General features: G+C 31.0%; 1 protein-coding gene across 5 annotated transcripts in view; it reads left to right on the top strand.

Annotated features, from left to right (window-relative positions):
* Positions 1–25150, top strand: part of tay (tay bridge) — a 79812-nt gene extending 54662 nt beyond the window's left edge. For 2 of the 5 annotated variants that reach the window (XM_070640725.1, XM_070640726.1), the window contains 7 exons: positions 18167–19362; positions 19432–19925; positions 19994–20550; positions 21635–21682; positions 22687–22957; positions 23416–23524; positions 23587–25150. In XM_070640725.1, the coding sequence (XP_070496826.1) occupies positions 18167–19362; positions 19432–19925; positions 19994–20550; positions 21635–21682; positions 22687–22957; positions 23416–23524; positions 23587–24469 (3558 nt within the window). In that variant the 3' untranslated portion in view covers positions 24470–25150. Of the gene's footprint in view, positions 1–1999; positions 2243–18166; positions 19363–19431; positions 19926–19993; positions 20551–21634; positions 21683–22686; positions 22958–23415; positions 23525–23586 lie in introns of all 5 variants that reach the window. The other 3 variants (XM_070640723.1, XM_070640722.1, XM_070640724.1) reach the window with 3 other exon arrangements.
* Positions 25151–25807: the final 657 nt, after the last annotated feature.

The following is a 25807-nucleotide window of genomic DNA, read 5'->3' as shown; positions in this document are numbered from 1 at the left end:
GATGTAGGGTTGGGATTTAGTTTTGCGGTTTGGAAATGAGTTGAGTTTTGAAATTAAGCAGAAAATTGATTTTTTGGAGAATTTCGAATTAAGATAACTCAATTATGACACTATTCACTTATGTAGATGGATTAAAGGTTTAAAAGACTCTATATAAGGAACATATAGAAGATGGCTTTCTGATAAGCATCATAAAGAACTAAACTTGCATAAAAACCCTAAATCAACCGCAAAAATTCCAACATATTCCAATAAAATCATTAACATGCCACCGATAACCCCAATAAATCAATGACTATATGCTCCCAAAAATTGTTAACAAAAACTTTTTGACTTCTCCATTCATCCTTCAAAGAAAAAAAAAACCCACAAAACACATCAATCACATCAACATCCCTATTAATTCAATCTTACTCATCCATGAAAATAGTATGTCAAATAAATGCGCTAACGTTAGCTCACCCACGAACAAAAAAAAACTCATTCTTTAGCTCTTTATTATCATTCTATGTCGAAGACGATATTTTCATCTTCGCTTACAAGTTTCAGTCTTCATTTCATCTCAATCTCAAAAGAAAAAAGAAAAAAAAAAACGTTAAGATGTATTTTTCATCAAGTACATAAAAAAGATATGTTTAAAATATATCTTAGTGAAGAAGAAAAATCTATACGATATACTGAAAATGACTTAAACAAAAAAAAAAAAAAAAAGACGAATGAGAAGCTTTAGTGTCGAAAGGAAAATTTTTCATTTAAAGATTTTTTTTTTTATTTTCACTTCAAAAAGCGATCGCAATTTTTTGTGTAAAACATTTTCACAGTTTAAAATCATTTTAGCGAAGCGAACAGCAAGCACAAAAAAAAAGAAATTCTTTTTCAATTCAATTTCAATTCCTCTTTGAGTCGTTTTGTTTTTTTTTTGTGCTTTTTTATCACATACAGAATGAAAAAAAAATAAGAATGAAAAGAAAAAAAGCAAAAAAAAAACTTCATTTAATTTAATTCTTTTAACATTACCTTTCCACACAATCCAATGAATCTTTTCTCTGTTAGTGAACCTTAAAAGTTGGAATGAAAAAGTTTCATTTAGCGGTATGTCAGGATTGTTGGGGTTTTGGGGGTGTTGGCTGTTTGTCCTCAAGTGAATTTGAGTTTGATGGACTAACTAAATAGGGTTTTTGGTACTGGTACTAACATATGCTTAACACCGTCCTCAATATTGGTACATATCACATCACCATCAGCATCTGCACATTTGAGGATTTTTAGGCAAACTGCCGCACGACATCATTCCTAATTAATTCAAAAAAACCATAAATTCACCCTCAAAAATTCCCACAACCATCATACATGAAAGGTTATCAAGTCGTTTATGATAATATTTAGAGATTGACCTCAAAAAAAGGCCATCACAACTCAACTTCATGACATTTTCTGACCATTAACAAAACACCATAGGTCAACATCCTGTCATGACCTTTTTTTTCTCTTAAACTTCCTACTCATGTCTAAAAGGTATCATCCTTTAAGTACGTCAAATCTAATTTCTTGGGTATCAATGGCACAATTTCACAAGTGGAACTGAAAAAAAAATGCGCCATTTGATTTCAACACAATTTTGTTCTTGTTCCATTCGATTCCCCCCCATCACACAATCCTCTTATTTCGATGATGATGAAAAAAAATAAAGAATTGTGAAGAAAGAAATATGTTGTACGAACGTATGTCTACAACTCTGTGGCAAATTAAATGACTACGCTTAAGTAATTTGACTTTGTTAGTAACGATCATTAATTTTCTATATAATCTTTTTTCTCACTTCTTCTCTTCCCATTTTCTTTTCTTTAATTATGCTCACAACTCACGTGTGTGTATGTGTGTATTTGTGTGTTCCTAACAAAAAAAAAATCATAATAACATCACATGAAATTCATTATATTTGTAACACATAAACCATAAAAACTATGTGAAAAAAAAAAACACATAAATTCCTCATCAGGCATCTGATGGTGGATCAACGACTGCATCAACAACAACATCTGCTGCGGTGGTGCCGAGAAAGCCTGTCGATTCATTCCAAACAACGGGAGTTCCTTTAAGCAATGGGCCAATGGGCCTTGGCGGTAGTCTTAGTCCTGTACCATGTCCACCATCAAATAGTGGCCCAGCACCGCCGGCTCCAAGCCCTGCCCCAGCTGCTTTACCTCCACCTAGTCTCCCATTTGCAACGACACCACTGCAGGTAAGATATAACATACATTCATTTGTTTATTAACATTTTTATTAATCACATCTCATTTATTTTGATTATCTAATTAAATTGAATTGAATTGATTTATCAACTAATTAATAATACACACCATATATATATGCCCTCCCCACCCATTCTCACTCACTCTCCAATTTACTAACATTTGATTGAATCGAATATGTGGAATGTTAAGTGGCTGACATTAACAACAATGGCATGTGAGAATTGAACACAATAAAAAAAATAATACAAGTGCTGATTGTAAATTGATAGTGTATAATTTGTAAATAATTCCATGGTGCGGTTGAAAATGTCAAACAATTATTGAATAAAACAGACATACAAATAGACAGATAGACATACATATGAAATCATATAAAATGCATGATAAACATGAAAATTGTCGTATTAAATGACAAGCGGCATTGACATGTAACAAAAAAAAAAAGAGGGAATTTCTTTCACTTCATGAAAATAACAACGAAAAAAAAAAAAAGAAACAAAAATTTAATATTTTTTTTTTTTGTGTGCTCCGACAGCGTAACGGAGTGCGCTCAATTTGTTATCGAAGACAGGCCATAACGCATTTAATGTTACTTCCATACAATTAATTTAGAGCATCATCATCGTCATCATCATAGCCGTTAAACATTTCCGCATTCATGCGTGACAAAATTAATGGATCATTGCCCATTTCTCTTATTATTATTTGTATCTCCTACATGCTATACACATGTATACGACTTGTGTATTTATTATTATTATTATCATTACGATTTGCTCATTTCTCTAAATGTACTGAATATTTCATCATCCCAAAATTACCCCATCTTCATTCTTTCTTCCTCCCCCCTTTAGCTTAATGATACATCCAATTCTATTTTTTTGTGTTGTCGACGTCCATTAGATACGTCTATGTTTATATACATTATTATACAAATCATATGATTTACAATTCATTTGCGTTCTTATTTTTATATTTATATTATATTACTCATTTCTCCCCCGTTTTCAACGCAATAGAATCATCGCATCATAATCAATGTGCAGCAATAATCGTATTAAATAAACATTTACAACTCTGTAGTCCATTAATGAAATAATAATAATAAACAATAATGCTATGGCGTATACAACACACAAAAATATATATATAATAATATAAAATTTATTTTTTTATATATTATACACATTTAGAGTCCCGCATATTGCTGCTCATTGTTGTTGTTGCGTATTTTTATTAATGAATACCCTTGAATATTTTATTATGATAATAACATCTCTCTCTTTTGGGTCGTAATGTTTATAGACATTTCTTTATTACTATTTTTTTCCAGTCAGTCTTGTGTGTGATATAAACACAAAAAAAAAGTTACAATATTATAATGAGACTATAAAGAGCCACTCGCCATACATGACGATAAAAATTTAGGAAGTTTTCTCTTTTTTGGGGTGAATTTTGAGTGATTTTATTCATGGCATTTTTGGCATTACAAGGTTCATGGCATTTTAAAGCATTTATGGCAGTACACACTGTTCTTTTTGCTTAAAATTCATTTTTAACGGTCTAATTTTGAATAATTTTTTCGCATCTTTTTTTGGAAAAACTAGAAAATTCAAAAAAAAATCCTCAAATTACTCAATAATTTGTATTTTGCTTTGATAATCAATTGTATGTTGAACCTAACGCAACTATTGACCACTTAAAATGTATCGTTAATTCAATAATAGATACAATGTATGAAACTAAACAAACCTCGCATAGTCACGCATCAAAAGAAGCAAAAGTTTCACATCCACATTAAAAAATTTCTCGCCTCATTGATGCAAATCAATAAGACAAACAATTTTAGCAAAATATACAACATCAGCAAATTTCACATCATTTACCATGTAAATTAAAAATTTTTTATTTTTAAAAGCTTTGCTAACACGAAGCGTCGATTTTACCATAGTCACACACGTATTAGCATTTCATTACATATTATCCATCCAAACAGTCAATATTTTTGTGTTTTATTATTTCTATTTCATTTCTCTCACTCTCGTCGTATATATATTTATATACTTTTTTTTTATTATCATGATATTGATGTCAATAAATCTTTTTATTGCTCGCTAACGCTTAACGACGTACACTTGAGTATCGAATAAAAGAAAAGAAATATTTTTTTTTTTTTGTGTGTGCTCATGATTCTCTTGTTTCCGTTGTTGTAAATGCAATGTATTAAAATAAAATTGTTATTTATTTATTTTTTATATACACATTTCATTCACAAAATGTTTATAATGCAATGGCACTAAGATGTTTTAGGGGGAGAAAAATGAGACTTAAAAAATGTGATAAGATGAAGTGAAAAGGATATTTTAGTGCTTCCAATAACTTATCGTATATTGCATTACATTGCATTATCTAATATATACATTATGTTATGCTATAATGTGGAATAAAGAGCATGATGTGATAATGTGATGAAAGAATGTTTAACTGAGGCTATTATTGTTGTAAGGGGGAATCTTAAGAATGTTTGAGGAATTTTCATTGTGATTTCGGAATGTTTGGATTTACATCTTTACTTCTAAGGCTTTAAATGCTGTGCCTAAATTAATCCATCCTTACTAAGTCTTCACCCCCTTAAATGAATCCCTAATATTCCTCTAAAAGCAAATTACACTCCCTCAACCATAATTTTTATACTTCCTTCTTCCATCTCATTTCACAAAATTATAAAATATACAACAGCTCATCTCATAATTTCTCCTTAACTCTACGGCTGTCTCATCATTGTGCCAAAAAGTATATATCCGAGGACTTAAAAGACAAGACGAGAAGAATATGAACATAATTCCATAATCTCTGATTTGAGTCTAAAGGCAGAGCCATATAAGCCATAAAAAATTTTTTTATCTCCGTATAGTTATCCTCGCCATTAACTGCTTCTGGGCTAATGACAAAGTAAATGATGTCGTAAAAATAAAAATAAAAAAAAAAGTAACGAAGAAGAATCCAGTGAAATTTTTTTGAGGCTTGAAGGAAGAAAGATATAAACAGATATACATTTTGATCTTCTGCAGTGACTGCGTCTACAAAGAAAATTTTTTTTATTACAATCATGAAGAGGGAATGTGAATACATAAATCTCATTGCTTTAGCGCATTTAACTGCCATCGCTTTATAATTCATTTTATTTTAATAACCGACACACCATAATCATTTAAGTGAAGCAAACTAGAAATGAAAAAAACAACAAAAAAAATCACTGCTCATTCATCACTTTGCTCATTCATTATTCGCTTGGGTGCGACAGCATCTTTCTTGCTATGTCCTCATCTTTCATTCTAACTTGCATTTATGTTTTTTGTTTAAGAGCCATTACTTTGGTATGGCAAACGACAGCATGAGATGGGAGGAGAACAAAAAAATATTATCAATTAACACGATGCGAACATTTTCATACTTTTTTTTTCCTTTTTACTCAACGAGACATTGCAAGAGCAAGTAGAAGTAAAGAACGAAGTATATGTATAAATTTGCCATAAAATTTTAATTAAATTCCATTAAAAATGTAAATCAACATCGACGTAACGAGCATGAAGAGACAGAGCGAGAGAGTACTGGATGAATAAAGTGAATAAACGTTCATCTTCTTACAAATTATACTTTTTTTTAATACAAAACTTTTTCACTCTGTTTTTTCCATCCACCCCACGCTGTTTGTGGAAGTTTTTCTTTCTGTCGTACAAGAATTTTCACAAATTTGTTCGGCTTCTTGGATTAACATTTTGTCTGACTTCTTAAGATGTTGAATTTATTATGCTAGTTTTTCAAGTTGAAGCTTTTCACAACTTAAGGAAGGATCTTGCCACTTTTTACTGTCAATATATATCAAAATAACAAAGATTGAATGCGTAAATCAAAAGAAAATCCAGAAAAACTTTTTGAAGTGAGCAAATATTTGACGAAATAATTTCAAATCTCAAATGACCGTTAATCTTGATTTCGTAATAAATTTTTAAATCCCAAAAATTTTTCCACTAAATTTGAACAAGCGCTGCCATTTTCACGACATGTATTTAGAAATTTAAATTAAAACAAAAGCACATCACGTTCTAGTCAATATTTGTGATTGAATTAATAATATACTGACAGCGACACGAATCACGGAAGCAATTATTTATTGACAATTAAAACAGCCATTGTTAAATTTTGTTATTTTCCAAATTTAATAAGTAATGAGAGAGAGAAAGAAAAAAATTAGAAAAATCGTGCACTGCGTGCAATTTTGAATGAGTTATTGAGGGTAAATGTAAAAGACATGACAATTATTATCGTATAATTTACATTATTATTATTACTAATAACACAAGCTAGCGAGGATGTTTAATTATATTTCATGAAAAGCAATTTATTACCCCAAAATTTTCTTTTGTTTAAATCTGACCGATAACATTATTAATTACTCAATTTACTGTCCCCGCAGACATTATGAATGGAATTTTCATTATAATTGATTGTTGACTGAAATAATAAAGTCACGAACAGTTGTGAATAGGAGGGTATAAGTCCCACATACTAATAATTATCCTTATTAATATAATTTAATAGAAGTGTTGTTACATATTATGAAGTCAGTCTATAACATGCGCTTCCTACATTCACAAAATCCACAAAAGATTTCCCCCAAACTCGTCATTTCATTTCTTTTTCCACTCACAGATTTAAAAAAGGACTTATTTGTTAATTAAGTCACAGGAAATTAGATATTAAGAGGATGAAAATGAGAGCATTAAGGTTCTTCCGAGAAAAAATATCAAGGCATATCGTCTCAAGTGTAGGAAGATAAATTTTTATTTAATATTCATGAAATATTCTTTACTTCCACTCCAGTCTTAATAATTGATTTCAGAACTAATTACCATTTAAATAATCCTTACAGTCTATACGACTAAAGTGCTCGGTTAACAAAAGCAGATCTTGAATATAATCTCATGTGTTTGAGACTTCAATTGAAATTCAAAAATGCATAGCGAATGAAAAGAAATCTCAAAAGAACTTCACACTTGACATCATTTTTAAAATATAAAAAAAAAGTATAAATTTTTCCATTATTTTTCTCGCACCATTCCATTCTGGTGTGTGCGCTTCTGCAGTGCTTATATATCGCATGAATTGCAACTGTAGAGCGCTTCTCTATTTCAGTAAAAGTGGCGTTAGTTAATTTCACAAGAGTTTGCCTTTTTATTTCTTCTTATTTCTACATCGTCTCATTCCTTGTTCATATTATAGTGCTTGGTTGAAAAGTATAAAGGCATCTTATAGCACTGAGTATAAGTATCAGCAGTAGCAATAAAGTTGAGCAAAAAATTTACGCTTTTTGAAAAAAGGAGAAGTTGAGCACTTTTGTTGTGTTAAGAGTCTTCATCTACTCGACACATACATTACTTGTCTATCTACTCACTCCATCCTTACCGTTTCTTTCACCATCATCATCTTCTACTGTGCTGTATAAGAATCTACAATGTTTGAGTGGCAAAAAAAATAATAATAATAATAATGAAAAGAAAGAAGCTCTCTTAGGGGAGTGAAATTGTTCAATCTGCAAAGTAATTAACAAGTTTCCTAATGGCTGCCTTATTTATGTGCTGTTACTGCCTTTTCATACAAAACTCATTTTTTATTCATTTTCCATTTACTCCATGTCTTCCCCCTTTATTTAACATTATTTTTTTGAAATTTACTTCTGTTGCTGCTGCACAGAGATGTAATTAGGGTGATATGAACAGTGAGGAGGGCTAAATATCCCTTAAATCCACAGCTGATACTGCTTCTTGTACCGACTTACTCCTCTTTTGCTCGTTTTCATCTTTACTCATCCGCAATTTTTCTTTATTTCATTTCTGTGTACTTCATGTCATCATCATCATCATCATACCCGTGTATACCAAAAAAATTATGAAAAATAATAGCAAGAACACAGGAGATGAGAGGAAAAATTATTCTCTTTGAAGAGCAAGCAAAGAAACAAAATTTATGAGATAAATTAAAAGTTGAAAGCAGAAAAAAGTCATTAACTCTAAACAAACAATATATTAAGCGTAGGAAAATTAATTTATTAACTATTTAATTAGTCAAAAAATTAGCGTTTTAACTTCTTGTTATTTCATCCACTCAATCACTCTCTTATACTGTTTTTACTGCCTCACTGACTTTTTTCATCTTTTTTTAAAGATACTTTTTTTGTAAGATAAATGGGGCCACGTTGTGCTGCTCATTTGACTACTTGGAAAAATTTACTTTGGAATTTTGGTTGGGTTGTGAAAAGTTTGTCGGGGATAGAATTCGTAGAATTTGTTCTTGCCATTTACGCGATGAATAATTAAGAAGTGCTTCTTGGAAATTAATATGTTAAACAACTTTTAATCATGAAAAACTTTTCGAAGTGAGCAAAAAAAATTCCAATATGGCTGACAATGATAATTTAAAATTTAAAAAATCGTTTAAAAATGACAAGATTTATGAGAGACATAAAAAAACGCCGCAATAATAATCCAGTCAATGATAATCATCTTACTTATATCTCTTAATAAAAAATAAACTGGCTTTACGCTCTTTACGATGTGCCGTCAAAAGATTTAACATGACGGCATTTATTTATTTATTTATTTAAACACACATCGAGGAGCAACATTACATTCATTTAACTTCTCGCACAATGATCTCTTTATAATGCTAGCTGGGTGCTATACAATATTATATACACTGTGTAAATTGTTGGCAAAGTGCCATGAATAATCACAGAAAAAGAGACATAATATTATTTCAAAAACGAGTAGTTTGAGTTGAAAGATGAGATAAAATGATACTTTTTGGCTTTGATTCTCGGTTGAGCTCGGTAAAAAATATAAATTGTCGGAATAGAATGGTCATGTGGAATATTAATATAATATCCTAAAAGATCATTGAAACTGCTAATTGCCATGAGAATTGCGGCAAACGATAAATTAATGGATAAATTATACTTTTTTTTAATTAAGTTAAATATCTCTCCATTTATTTGCCGACATTTTCTATCATAATATCACATCATCAAGAATCTTCTTACTCTACTAACTGACTGACTATATTATGAGTATAAATAAAGAAAAAAAAATGACAGAAAATCGTGTAAAAAAAGTATAATCATTATTATTTATATTTCAAGTTAATTTAATATTATTATGTTGTTTCAACTGATTAATCTCTCATCAACAACAAAACGAAATGACTCTTAATAATAGTCAGAGATGTGAGTTGCTCAATAAGAAGTGAGGAACGCAAAGGAATAATAATAATAAAAATAATAATGATGCCAGAAAAAAAATAAAACACAGTAAAGTAGTAATAATGCGGCACGAAGAGAGAGATATAATATATACATATATGAAGAAAAAAAAATTTTTATTTATATTATACACAACAGTAGAGTGATACTTAAGATTTCATTTATGAACATTTAATATGAGTGGATGATTATAGAGAATTTGTCATCCATACAATGCAATTTGAATAAGGGGCTATAATATTGTGTATTATGGGATGCAATATCATTTGTGTACACGTCCCACGTTCAAAATGATGGAGTATAAATTGGGAAGTAAGGAAGGCATTAGAGGATGGGTGCTGGGGTGCATTTTACTAAATGAGTCCTTCTTTAGAATTGAAAATCCAAGGCTTTCATGGTAATGAATCCTTCACCCTTGGAAACTCTTGAGCTAAGTGAATCCTTCTTTAGGATTCGAACATTCGTCTTTTAAACTCAAGTATTGCTTTCCTTATCGATCTGACAAAATGATCATCCTTATATGCCTTCTTAACCCAAACTGCTCAATATCTTACACTCATTCCCGCAAAAATATCCATCCTTGATACTAAGAAGACATCCATACATGAGACAGAAGAGAGATGTTTCTCCTTCAACGCCGTTTTTTTTCTTGTATTTTTATTTTGTTGTTATTATTTTTTGTTCACAGGCGATTATATAGTTTATTAGCCAATAATGAAATTTAACAACTTAATGATGATGGCGATGGCCATCAAAAAGCATCGTTGAAGTCTGAAAACGACGACGATGATGATGAACAAGTAAGACAATATCGTATAACGAAAATAAAATAAAAGATTGTTCATATGAGAAAATAAGAAGTGGATATACGGCGACCATGATGATGATGATGATGATGGAATATAATATCAGAAAATAAGAGGTGTTCTCTTTGATCACTCACGATGAATGTCGAAAATCGGAGAAGCCTAAAGAGTTTTTTCCAATTCCTTGTAGATTGATTTTTTGCCGCCACTATGTGTGGTGTGTCACACAAAACCTGTTTCATATATCCCAATGTCTTCTTAATATCTTTCTTACGTATTAACGTAAATATATTAAATTGATACTTTACCTTGGCCTGTGGACAGCTTTTTATCTTATTGTATTTCACTTTAATCTTCAAAGTGATCTTATTCTTAAAAATTTTTCTTTCCATTCTCGTCATTCCACCTACTTTCATGGATATATCTCATGTATATACACTGAAGGCAATAAAAAAGAAGTTTTTTTTAAGAAGAAGATTGAATACATATTTTTTTGAGTGTTTACACAGCGTGTGGAATCAAACATAAATATTTCTTGAGTGCAAACATATGATGATGAAGAGAGGAAAAAAAGTACAAATAATATTATACAGACAGTCGACTACATGCCATATATCTATCTTACCTACAAATATTATGTGTGTATACATGCATATTATACCTATACACGTCACCGTCTGTGAAAAAATAACTTGTTAAATAATTCACAAGAAAAATAATATTTTATTTTTTTTCTTGAATGAAGAATGAAGTTTCTTTTTTCTTATATTTCGTTAATAGTCTCACCCCATTGAAAATGAGTAGCACAAACAAAATGTTATTTATGTTCATTATTAGTATGTTGGGTGTCTTGTTAACGAGAATTGTTTGTCCATTGATAATTGATTCAATTCATATTAAAATTTTTGACACCTCCATGCTAGCTTGCCTCTCTCTCGTGATTTGTTATTTTTTCTTCTTTTAACATCTTCTTCTTATGGAAATGAAAAAAAAAATATTAAATATAAAACCAAAAAAAGAATATAAAATTTATTCCAAAGAGGTTTCTTGTGGATCTTCTTCCTTCTAAAAATACTGATATAAGAAGAATATTATTTGCTCGTGCTTTTTTAAGGTAGATTCGCTTAAGAATTATTTATTATTAAATGATTATACTTTTTAGCACTTTTTCACATACGAAAAAAAAAAACAATTTTGATTGCTTACGGTATGTCTGTTTATCTTCTTTTACTTCTTGTCTTATGTTGAGATAATTTAATTAACACTTTAAGTGGTATCAGAGTGCATGGAGGTATGAAATTTGTGTTATTTCAATTCTTTTTGTTCAGTTTAAGAGATTCTGAGGAATAAGTTGTTAGCATTAATGACGGATAGTCACTATTAAATGTAATTTAGTTATATTCAGATTTGCTACGTTTACGAAAAAAGTAAATTGACAACTAAACAATCAAGATTCAGCAGTAGATGAATAATTTCTGAATTTATTTACTTAAATTTCACTTTTTAATGCCAAAATTTGCTTAATATAATTTAGTTGATCTTCATCCAGCTAAATTATTCTTTATTAAACTTTATTTGATTATATTCAGCGCTTTTGAAGTTTATTTTGTCAAATTAAGCAATATTCAGCTGAGTTCGGCGTTTTTTGATTGTATTCATGTCAAATTAAGCAAAATTCAGCTGAATTTAACTGAATTAAGTTGAATTTACGTTAATTTAGTTGAATTAAGCTGCATTTAACTGAATTAATCACTTTTCACAAGCGTTGCATCAAGAAGAATCTCAACCAAACTTCAATAAATTAGGATTTGACTATCTAAATTCAACATTTATTTCAATATTTTCATTTAGTTAATCAATGCAACAAAATCTTGTTTAATTTACCATATCTAAATCTAAATCCACAGTTAATTTAAATTGACTCATGAATATGTAATATAAAAGTCATAAAAACATTTTAAATCTCTCACAAACAAAAAACTTATCTTAAATAATTCAAAACGTTATCTACAACCATTTTCTCACTCATATACTATCCAATTAACAAATTTTCATCTTTACAAAATGCGTTCATATCATAAATTATCATAAATTTGTGTCTACTCAAAACTATTTTTCTTGTCATCTTTTTTTGTTTATTAATTCACAACTTCCATGTATGGTCGTTGCAAACGGTCTTTTTATTCATATAGTCACATTAAGTATCTAAATTATGGACAAAATCGATGATTTCGCGGTGCTTAATTTATTTGTTAAAAAGGCAGTAATATAATCTATTCTGAAATAATAATAAAATAACATCCACGTTGAAATTTTAATCTTCGCGCGGCATGTCCATAAAAACTAAATATATATAGATGGCTAAATAATAAAAATAATCATCAATACAAAATGTGGAATATAAAAAATTATGTAAAAAAAAAATGGACATAATCAATTTCGCCTCATAAATTCATATTTTATTTGCCATTCTCAACTGCTTTTGTGGCTAGAATCGAATGGGGGGATTTATCTCAATTGAATATAAATGTATAGACTGTAAACTGTGTGGCTAGCTGTGTATGAATTAGGGTATCTGAAGTTTTGAACTTCTTGAGATTGAATGTTGAGTTTTTAAACGACTTTTAAGCAGCATTGGACTCTAAAATATCAAAATTCAATTAAATCTCAGAGCAACTCATCGGTCAGAACATTTTAACTACTCTGGACACCCTAACGCCATAAATTCAAATATATATTCACGATGCGCATATAAATACCCATCTTTTACTACTTTATATGGAGTGAAATACTCAATCTCCTATCAGGCCATTTAAAATTCAAGTTTTTTTTATCGACTACGCTATTAGCATAAATTTAAATTACAATTTATTTTTATTGCGACTCTGAATCACGTCTTCAGGGCAATCTCTTCTCTTAATATTATTATTACTTATCTCTTCTGACTTTATTTCTGTTCATTCTTCTTTATTTTTATTTCTCCTTCATGCCTGATGCCGCTTCCAGACAAATACACACACCGAAATAAGAAAAAAAATATAATAATAAAATAATAAGAGAGAAGAATTTCTTTTCAAGCATATTTTATGGTATATTCATCGAGTTAATCGAATTGTGGATTAAAATGTTGTAAGAACATAATTGTTAAGACACGATTCTTTCAATCATAATGGGAAAGAATGGGAAAAAAAATGCCTTTTCATTGAAATATGTAGCGCATCTTTTTGGGGATTTTTTTTAAAGAATTAATATGTGTGGTATTTAGAGTGGTTTGACTGCGTGGCAATTTTTGATGGATTGTCAGCCTCTGGGTGAGGTTTTTTGGGGATTATAGTTGGGTATGTGCTTACATGCAGTTGTGTTTATGTCAATATTGTCTTATTTCTAAAGAGTCTTAGAGTTAAGCTTCATAGTTTGTCTTCTAAAGTGACTTAATCTAGCTATTGGATGTTTATCAATAGAATCATATAAATCAGACCTAAAGGGATCAAATTGCCACTCATAAATGCGTTTAAACTAGCTTTCTTTAGTTTCTATAGTGACCTACACTAACTTAAGGTTGCCTACCAATTAAACAATATAAATCAGATCCAAAAAGGTCAAACTGCCTACCATAAATGCGCTTATACTCGCTATTAACCATTTCCATTAATAACTCAACTATTAATTCTTTTTTATCGATATAAAATGGAAATTGAATATTAAATTGATGCTCCCTCACAAATTCATATTAATTTTTATCAACTTGTTGTATAGAATAATAAAAATAATATTTTTTTCTCATTTAAAATAAAAAAAATCTGAATTGAAAAAGCGGAGAAGAATGAAGAAATATGAAAAGAAAGAGGAGAAAAAAATTGTAGCGCATGCACGAGGCAGAAAGAAAGAAAAAAACTGCTGTAAAATATTATTTTTATGGCTCAATCAGGCGCTTCAAATAAACAAACTTGTAAAGTTGTAATAAAAAAAAATTTATCCACATTTTTTTTTTTCACCTCTGGTGTGTGTATACACTGCACAGTATTTGATATTTTATTATTTTATATATTTTTTTTTTGTTTCCATTTCATATATTATATCTCTCTTAACTTGTTACCGTTTATGTCGAAATGTTGCTTACGATTTCTTTATGTTAAATAAGAAAGTTTACGTTTATTGCCCCAGCAAAATAAATTTATGTGAATGCGAGGAGCTGAATAGAATGAAGGCAAAAAGAGCATAAATTTTTTTATGTTTCGATAAGAAGTTTTGCAATTGAATAATTTTTTTTTTTTTTTGTGGATTTTTCTGAAGTACTATCGTGAAAAAATTTATGTGAAGCAGTAAAAATGTTGGAAGGAAAAGTTTGAAGGAAGCCATCTTACTGGACAAATGAGTTGGGCTTGATGAATTTACATTTTGGGGCTGTTTAGACCTTCTGTCATGTTTAATTTAAGTTGTTTTCTTTGTACAAATTGATTCAAGTCAGAAATGGTCGGTTGTAAGCCTTACCATCCTTAACCTCACTGTAGGACTACCACCATTGAGAAAAGATCCTTTGGACTCTCTACTTTAATGCATTTATCCGTGCAGATAGCTCTTTGGTCGTCATAAATGTATTTAACGATATCAAGAAATACCGCCACATTTGGTCAGCTATGGAGTCAGACTTCGCCTTCCCCAGTTCCCTCAAGTCCCCACACCTTCTGTAACACGTTGAACTAATTACAAACATAATAGCTACAAGCACACCTCTAAAACAGTCTGCACCTGGACATAACGTTCAATAAACCCCACAACTTATTGCATAAAAATAAAAACTTGTCAGACTCAAAGTTATTCATAACAAGCAATAAAGTATCAGATATGCAAAAAAAAATCAAGTTTGCTCGTGTCTAAAAAGTCATTGACAAATTTATTCTCATTTATTACAAGTAATATTAATCAATATCAATTAATGGCAGCGGCAAGTTCAGTCCACTTGTCAATGTTGAAATGTCTAGTCTATAAACATGATATTACTAGTTCCAACTAATTATATGTCCATAATCACATAATATCTACAAACTTAAGTACTAGTAATCGCTCTACTTATATCACCAAGTCTCATTTCTTATGAGCCTCCCATGAAACTTTTCTAATTAAATATTCATATAACTTCATTTAACAAACACTCTCAACGGAAGCCACAAAAATGTCAATACATTTCATCTATATTCAAATTAGTTATTCAAATCAACAGAAGCCAAAATGATATCTCGTCGAAAATGCATTTTTAATTTGATTTGTTTTGATATTGAATGAGTTTGATGTTGGCGACTTGTCTTGATTAAGACTTGTTCTATAATTTATTTATGATTTTTTTATTAATCTGGATTTATAATGACATCGGTGAGCTTTGATTGTTGGGAGATTGATGAGTTACAGTATTGCTATGATTTATATAGCGCTACCGTGTGACGGGCAGTGTTATAGTGGGCTATGCTGGTCTAGATTGGCCGGATGATGTTCTAAATTGTAGATTATTTCATATTTAAAGCTTTATTTTGCTCCTTTATTTGAATTTTGACCTCAGAAATATAAAATTCAACCAAAACTTCCTCAAACTTTCATTATTATTATTTTCACTTTTAACACAAATTCTGCAATAAAACTGCAAATAATAAAGAATAAAAAAATTTAATGCTTGAATCACTACACGAAAATTTGAGAAAAAGTAGCTGTAAAATTGATAATAAATTTTTTAATAGCTCCATTTCATTGTCTTCAAAAATAAACCTCCAAGCTACTAAAGTACCATAGAACAATAATATTTTCAAGTAAAAATCACTAAAAGACAATAACAGTCATTCTCTGGTTAAAAAGAAAATTTTATGGTGATACATGAGCTCTTAATTAGCTTTTTAAAAAATTACTTCTTTAAATGAAATAATAAGCTTACAATTTACTCGTACAAAACGATTTTCGAGAAGCCATAAATTGAAAATAATGAAAATTTCCTTTTGTTTCTAATGACTTCTAATTGGAATCTATAAGTCAAATCGAGTAGATTGTTTCAATGAAAACCAATTATTGACCTCATGAAATTGGATTTTATTTTTTTTCTATTGAATTCCATTCTAAATCAATGATTTGTCTCATTATAAATGAGCAAGAATGAAACAATAGTACTCGCATAAAAATGGCATTAACAAGATGTCGAGAATAGATACTTTGGTTTTGAGCATTTGCTTTTGTTGTTTTGTCATTCATAAAATTATTCACATTTTTTTTTATTCGTCTGCTTGAAATTCATTGTTGTGTCTATAATTTTGACTTGCCAATAAATTTTTGCAAGAATATTTCATGATTTTATTGGATTATATTTATATTTACTGTTTTACTGCTGTTTTGTGGCAGTGGTGCGAGAGTTTATGGGAGATCATTTTAATAAAATTTTGATAAAATCGTAAAAATTCAGAATTATTCATACAAAATTGCTAAATTTGCAAAATAAATGAAAAAGTATGCAAAAGTTATTTAAAAAAATGTAAAAATAAGTCAAAAAGACGTTATAATTTGAATAAGAGATGCAAAAAAAAATTACGGTAAATTTTAAATATTTCAAAAAATGCATAGCTTGCTATAAAGATGCATAACTTGCGATAAAGATGCAAATATGAATAAAAGACGCAAACAATCAGTAGATAAGATGCAAAAATCAACAAAAATGAACTTTTCTCAAGAGATACAGAAACCTTTGCATCAAAAAATTCAAAATTCAAGCTTATTAAAGAAGCAAAAACTGAAGCAGACATTTACAAGCAATTTAGAAGCCTGCAAAACTCATTAAAAGCAGCGAACTTTCAATTAACAAAGTAATAAATCAATAAATCATTTCGTGAGCAAATAAAAAAAACTTTATTAATTTGCTAATAAAACACACAACACCTAATGTTCCTGTCGTACACGATGAGAATAATTTCTATTATAAATAACAAAAAAAAAAGAGTTTCACAATGAAAAGGAAAAAAAAAATACATTCAGCGACTTTTTATTACTTGGGGTTTTATGTTTCCACAAATAACTAAATAATATTATCTTCACAATACACAATACATGTGTATATATGAACAGCTAAAAAAAATCCCTTAAATGTTGATTTAAAAGAATAAAATTTATTATCGTGCTGTATTTATAAATTAATAAATAAAGAACTAACAAAGAAGTAAAAGAAGAAAAAAAAGAAGTGAGGGAGATAAAAAAAAGTCGTAAAATAAAACAGCAGAAAAGAATGAAAAAATGAATAAAAAAGAGTTAAATATGCGTGACTTGAAGCTCACTCTTAAATAACTTCTTATATATTTTTTTTATAAATATTATTTTTTTGATACTTGCAATTTAACATATACGATAAGTTGAGTACATTAAATGGCAAGAAACATAAGGAGTTGAAGTTAAAGATAGAAATTGCATGCATATGGAAAATATGAGCTGACATGCAATTCAACTGATTGCGTTTTCCACATTTACATTAACTCAATGTTAAGAGAGAATAAGGAACAAAACAATTGCAATATGTTTATTTCCACTTTGTGAAGACATGCAATATACAAATGTCGGTTTTTCTTTCGTTACTCTCTTATGGTGCATATATATATATGTATATATTTATGTTGATGATGGTCTTTCATGACTTGGGCAACAAAATGAATTATTTATGTTTCAATTACTGACTCTTTGCATGCATGAATTTCATTCATTATCTTACAATAAATTACATTACATTTATTTTTATTTACCCAATTTCTCTTCTTGTATATTTGCAGGTTAATAATGAACCTCTTAACACACATCTAACATCATTACCAAATCATGTTGGTTCTATACAGAATAATGGACAACAAACAAGCACAACAACAGCTACAATACCGAATGGTAAGGTACCGGCATCAGCAACTGTAAATAATAATAAATTACCAACAACATGCACCACTACATCACTATCATCACCAAATTCAAAGCAGACAATGGTGTCATCGCCGTCTGCAGGATCGCCGGGTGGCCAAACGACAACAACTGTAACGAGTAATAATAATAATAACAGTAACAGTAACAGTAGTAATAATAGTAGCAAGAAACATTCGCCAACAATATCGAATTTATTAGCACCAACGACTAGCACAATTACGACAACAAGTAATGTTCAGCAGCAGCAGCAACAACAACAACAACCGGCACCGATTACGACGAGTGTTATGGCTATTCCATCACCAGTATCATCGACATCATCATTGTCGTCAATATCAATACCATCGAGATTGGGCTCATCAACGCCCCCTGTTGTTCCTGTATCAATTGCCAATTCAACAAATACTCCTACATCAACGGCACAAACGCCACCGACCTCAATGCAACCGCAACAACAAACGCCGCAAATACAAACACAGCATCAACAACAACAGCAACAACAGCAGCAGCAACAACAACAGCAGCAGCAACAGCCACAAACCCCATCAATACCATCACAATCAATGCCACAACATCCGACAATTGAACAAATGACTAATCAACAGTTACAGTCGATTAGTAATGCATCATTATTACCGACATCACTTGGAATGCCGCCGACATTAAATGGACCCGGAATTCCAACAATGATGGGACTTGGTGGTCTTGGACCGTTAGGACATTTAGCGGCACCACCTTATCGTGCATTGTATCCTTATGGCTTATACTCACCTTATGGTATTCCTCCTCATCCGTATGGTGCGATGCCACCAACGCCAATACCACCACCTGCATTATCGCCGCGATCGTCTGAAAGTCGACGTGATTCATCACCATTAGTATTATCGAAACCAATTAAATCTGTAACGCCTAATAGCAATTCACAACCTACAAATAATTTACAGTCATCTAGCAATAGCACAACACCGGCTGGACCAAATTATAATTCATCATCATCGGCAGCTACTAATTCACCAAGAAGTTATAGCCCAAGTAGAGAAAAAGATAATTTTAGGCAAGTTGACATGCGTTCAATGAGATCTTATGAAAATTCTCCTAACATGTTATATTATGGCTCTTACAGCGTAAGTAGTTTATCATCAAAGTCAACGACAGTGACACCCAGTTCTTCTGTGATATCATATAATAATACTGGGCCAACAGGTCAACCACCATCAGCGAATATGCCTCCGATAATGGGCAATTCACCGTCATTATTAGCACCTTACAGTCTACAAGGTCAACCGCCTGTCATTACATCATCTGCAGCATCGAGTTTATATACTGGTTCTAGTCTATCATATCCTACTAAAATTCCTGGCTTTCCTCCACCATCATCGTGGCCTCCGCCACTTTCGTCAGCGTCAAGTATGTCCTCACCAATCATAACGACAATGGCCGGCCCCGGAATGGGTGGTCGACCGACGCCCTTAACGCCAACATCTGTTGCACCACCACCCTCCTTTGGTCCATCACCGTCATTTGCCGCACCATTACCGCCTCCAAGTGCTGTGCCAACGTCTGTCGCTTCTGTTAATTCACATCCGTTTTCAGCGGAATCACTCTTAACAAATAAACGTAAGTATTATTATCATGTGTGTGGCATTTTAACTTGATAATTATAAACACAAATATTTATTTTACAGCTGACCAAGCAGACTTATTGAGGCGAGAATTGGATAACAGATTTCTGGATAGGAGCGGTCTTAATCAACCGCCATCAGGATCAATACCAACATCATCGATTCCATCATCACCTGTGACTTCTGCAATTGCATCCATACCGACGTCGTCATCATCACGGCCGTCAGCCCAAGCAACACCACCTGGAAGTGCCAATAACTCAATATCTTCTTCAAATAGCGGATCAGCACCGACAACACCTACAATAGCTCAACAGTCTGCCTCGAATATCCCATTTTTAAGACAAGAGCTACACCATCATCAACATCAGCATACTCATTTGCATCAGCACCAACATCAACATCAAGCATTATTGCCCGGTGCACCATCAGCATCGATATTTCCACCGCCACTATTTAAAGACATTCCGAAAATTGGTGCTGGCGATTCGCCATTTTATCGAACGGCACCACTAATGGGAATGCCACCATATCCATATCCATCGGGTATTCTTCATCCTGGTCTCAGTGGCCCAACGCAATTTGTGCCTCCTAGTCATTTACAATCATTTGTACCGAAGGTAAGCAAAGCTTATTTAATTGTTATTAATTAATTTTAATTACATCGATTAAACGTGTGAGATTATTAAATCATTAAAATATTTGTAATTTGCCTTATCATTTATTAACAATCATGTAGTAATGAGAAACAAAAAATTCATTTTTTGGCATAATAATTGAGTAGAGTAAATCAATTATTCATTAAATAGTTGGGCAATATTCAAATATAAACACACATAATATATTTTTAGTTAAATGTATACAAATCATTATCAGAAAATCATACATTTATGTGCTGTGCATACTGTGAATATTAGAGGTTCTAAGGAATGTTTACGAAACGTGTCGATTTTAATTTAAATTTTAACGGTTTTTTCAAATAATGCAATTTCAGTGAATATTTTTTGAACTGAGCAACAAATTTTGAGATCAATTTTGAATTTTGATCAATTTTAAGAGAAGATCAAGCATAAAATTGAGAAAATTAAAGATAATAGTCAAGCTTATAACATTCCAAAATAGCTCTCGATTTGTAAAACCATAAAATTAGCCTTCAATTTAAAACTTATTTAATTTTCCGAATTCGGCACGATTTTGGCATCACTTACAAATATTTTAAATGCCTTTTTTATCGACCAACCAGATTGAATTTTAAATTGATCAATCATTTAGTTTTGCCTATATTTAAATTTGGTAGTCGTAAATTTTCACATATATAACAAAAATATTTTATGATAATTGGAACCTCCAATAATCACATTTATAAATATTATCATTGAACTTTATATTCATTCGATGTTATTTGCTTTTTTTGTTTATTTTCATGTAATAATCCATAAATTATTTAAATATTCACATAAACCCAACACATATTCACCAAAAAAAATAACATTATCTATCATGAATGCAAATATACACAACACTTTACGAATTATTATCATCAAAATCATCATCATCATCATCATCATCATGAAAATTTATTCATCATATCATTATCATCATATCTATGTTGTTAAAAAAAAATCAACAAATATTTAAATATGTGTAAACACACTACTGAAAAATATTGTTATTCATTATACCGAAAAATTTAACAACATTCAGCAGCAAGGTCCTCCAGCCGTAGTTGATCCAACAAAACCGAAACAAGTGGTAGGTTATTTTTCATTTATCATGTTTTTCTTTCTTTAATTTTTTTATTATTATTATTATTTCAAATTTCGAACTCTTTTCTGGTCTGTCCTCTTACACCCACTTTATATCCCTCTTTTTCATTTCATTGCCTTTGTTGTTTCATTATGTTTTATTAATCTGAGGAATAAAAATTCTTACATGAAAGCTATTATGTCTATCGATATCATATGAAAAAATTGCTGCTGATCGAAGAAAAAAGGAATTACTTTTTATTTTGCTTTATTTGCTTTCGATCATTTTTTATTTTCATTTATTAGTTTTATCATTACAAAATCGAAAAATAATATTAAACTAGTAAGAAATTGGTATGACATGTACGAAATATGGAAGAGCTTATTTTTTTTGGCAAAATGCTTTTTCATCACAATTTGTTTTTAACGTATTTTCGAAATTTGAATTTTAAAATTTGAAAAATTTCCTCACTTCGAAAAGTATTTTACATTTTTATCATGGTTTTTCATTAGAATAACTCATTTTAACTGTATATTTAGATTCTAGAGAATGGCAACAATCAAATATAAAGTTTTAAATGCTTTGAACATAACAGTTTCCATTAAAAACCAATTTTATTCTCAATTCAAAATTCAAAAACAGAATTTCTATTTTATCATGAAAAAAATCGCTCAATCAATCCGAAAAGGACCTTCAGCTATAAACCTAATAAAAACAAAGTGATGAAAATGCCATAAACATTTTTTGCATAAAGTATTGCGCCAAAAAATTTGTTCCTTCATTTATTCGTATCTGAAATTTTTTTTTTTTGTATTTATTGATTGTGTGTCTATATATAAATTTTTTATTGTTAAGAGCTTGGGAAATATTTAAATGAATATAAAATTGAAGCAAAATAAATAAATAAATTGAAAAACATTCTCATGACATGAAAATCACAATACTGAAATAATATAAATATCTTCTTCCTATTCTCTTTTCAAAAAAACAAAAAAATAACAACTTTATAGAAGACGGGTCGATGGAATGCAATGCATGTGAGAATAGCGTGGGAAATTTATCATCATCAAGCGAAACAGAATCCTGAAAAGGCAAGTTCGGCTGCCGGTGTGAAACCTGAAACAATGTTACGACCGATGTATCCACCACCCTCATCACCATCTGTTCGATCTCATGAACTGACGACACCATCAAGCTTTCCACAAGCACCACCACCATCTATGCAAGGACGACCTTTTGATCCTATGACCGCTAATTTTCTCAGTTCACCTTCGGGCTTAGGTAAGAGACATGAAATTAATTTTATTTATAGCTTTTAAAACTGAATACTTAACATGAGGGGATCACTACGAAATTCTTTTGTTAATGATGCGAGATATAAAATCCCCGAATGAGGAATTTCATAGCCGATAATCTCGGATATTTGAGATGGCATGAGATAATTAAATTTATAACCTATTTTGTTGACATAAATTCATCTCCACTATTCGTTTCTGACTGTAGATTTATCTACTATATTAATCTTCATTCAACATTATCTCGACAACAATTTCGTAGACAGTTCTATAGACTATACAAATTTTATATAAATAAACTGACATTCTAGCATATCTATTCTGTAATTATTGGAGTGAATTTACCATTCAATTAAGCTATCAATGTACAATATAATCTACCCCCAATGATCTCAATCATTTTATTCATTGTATCCATTTTAACATTATTTCTATTCTAAACAGGAGTTTCACCATTCGGACGCTATGGATCACCATTTGCTTCACCATTTAGTGGATTATCGCCATATTCAAGAGAAATGCAATTGGGCGGACCTCTTGATCCATGGAGAAAGTAAGCTTAAACTTCATTTATTCCAATCCAAAATACTAAATCAATTTGTTCATAAATTTCAGTTCTGCTTTGGGTAGAAACATGGGTTATCCACCACCGCAAGCACTAACAGCAGCCTGGCCAATGAAACCCGATCCAGGATTAGATGCAGCACGTCGTGAAGCCGAAGAACGTGAACGACAAATGCGTGAACGAGAGGAGAGAGAAAGACAGCGACGTGAACGTGAAGAAAAGGAGCGGAAAGAGCGTGAACGTGAAGAGAAGCTTAGAAAAGAGCAACAAGAACGTGAGCAGCGTGAAAGGGAGCGTGAGCGTAAAGAAAAAGAGAGACGAGAGATGGAACGTCGTGAAATGGAACGTGAACGAATGCTTCAACAACAAAGACTTAATGATAGTGCAAAATTAGTCAGGGATAGATCACCATTGAGGAATGGCGACAGTGATATTCGGGTGAAGGAGGAGCCACGTAAAGATGAAGCTGAGATGTTAATGAGAACTGATCCACGCTATCAAATGGCTGCATGGCAAATGGCTAGTCGAAATCCTACACATATGCTACCTCCACCTCATTTAACACGTGGTGGAATGATTGGACCGCCAGGATCATTCGTTGGATTACCACCACATTACCCGCCTACACCTGGTTGGCCACCAGCATTAGATCCGTACCGAGATCCATATCGTTTAATGGATCCAATGCTTCGATCATATCCAATGAATCCAATGCTCGATGCTATGCGTGCTGAAGAAGCGAAAGCTTATGCACAAGCGACAGCACTTTATCGAGGCAAAGATCCTAGTCCCGTGCCACAACAAGGACATCCACCGACTGTGCCATCACCTCATCATAGACTACCGCCTAATGGTCCAATGAAACCACCATCTGTTGGTCCATTACCCATAACTGCGAATGATATGCACAAAAAGGAAGACGCACCACGATGATAAAAGCTTTAAATGAAAAACATTTTTATTTTGTAAAAATCAGAAAAGGAGGAAAAATCAAATTTACATTTTTACATTATACACATAAACACACATTTATATACATACACAAACACATGTTTGATAAGCGATGATGCAGAAGAAAAAACTCAAAATGAATCTCAGTAGATAACAATTTTTGTGAAATAAATAAATAAAAAAAAAACTGTATTTTAGGCTGAAAAGTACACAAAAAAGATGAATATTTAAAACAAAAAAAAAAAAAGAGTATGAAAAATTTTTATTGCATTTGAGACATAAAAAAAATTGAAAAAAGAACTTCTTAAAGTCGCGAAAGCAAAAAAAAGAAGAAAAATTTCAAATCAAAGTATTTATTTAAAATAATTTTTTTTGTTTTTCTGAGGGGTAAAAAATGGAACCACAGCCATTTTTCTTAATCGTAATGAAAAAAGTTTTGTACATTAAATTATTCAACAAAACACGCAAGCTAATTGTAAATTATTTTAAAAATGTTTTTTTGTTCTTTTCATTCGTTTTGAGGAAGAAAAATGGAAAGGACGAAGAAGTTTGTAGGAAAACTTTCGTGATTTCTCATGAAAGTCGGAGAGGTCCTTGATGGAATTTTGTCAGATGTTTTGCAGGTGGAATTGAGATATATTATTTGAAATTTTGTGGGAATTTTTTAATCGAAATTTGACTCCAATTTTATATTTGAGAGTTTGAGTCGTCGACTTGAATTGATTTTTTCATACGAATTCCGAGTCGACTTCGAGTTCTGGGAAATTCTAAGAATTTTGATCAGATTTGATGAAATTTCGATAGCATTTCATTGAATATAGATTTGATTAATCTACTAGGGCATGTCAACATCCTAGTTTTGCTTACTTATGGATCAGAAATGCATCCAAAAATTCAACTATTTAATAAATTTTAATTAAACAAATTCAAAGTAAATTTTAAGAATTCCTGAGCGACACAATGTGACGAACGGAATTTTTTACCCTTTTTTGATATAAAAATGGGTCGAAATCAACCGTTGTGGTGTCGCTTCTTATCGTTAACTCCAACAGACAAAGGATATACACACTAAAATGATCGTGCTATTGAGTAAACTCAATCAATGTGTAATTGAGCATGTTCAATTTTATGAGTATTGATCATGATCATTCTCATTGTCTGTTAGGGTAATAAGGCAAGGTTACGGTGCCCTAGTGTATACAATGTGCTGTTCGGGATTAATTTACTGAAAAACCTTAGCAAATTGAACATATTTTAGAATTGGAGATGTTTTCAACCCTCCATTATCCCCTTGAATGTAGCCTATTGGTAACATATATA

The sequence above is a fragment of the Chironomus tepperi genome, unplaced genomic scaffold (assembly GCF_022539635.2).
Source record: "Chironomus tepperi strain 1889 unplaced genomic scaffold, CSIRO-AGI_Ctep_v1 contig_221, whole genome shotgun sequence".
Taxonomy (NCBI): Eukaryota; Metazoa; Arthropoda; class Insecta; order Diptera; family Chironomidae; genus Chironomus; species Chironomus tepperi.
Note: the sequence above shows the minus strand (reverse complement) of the source record. Positions and strands in the feature narration are given on the sequence as shown.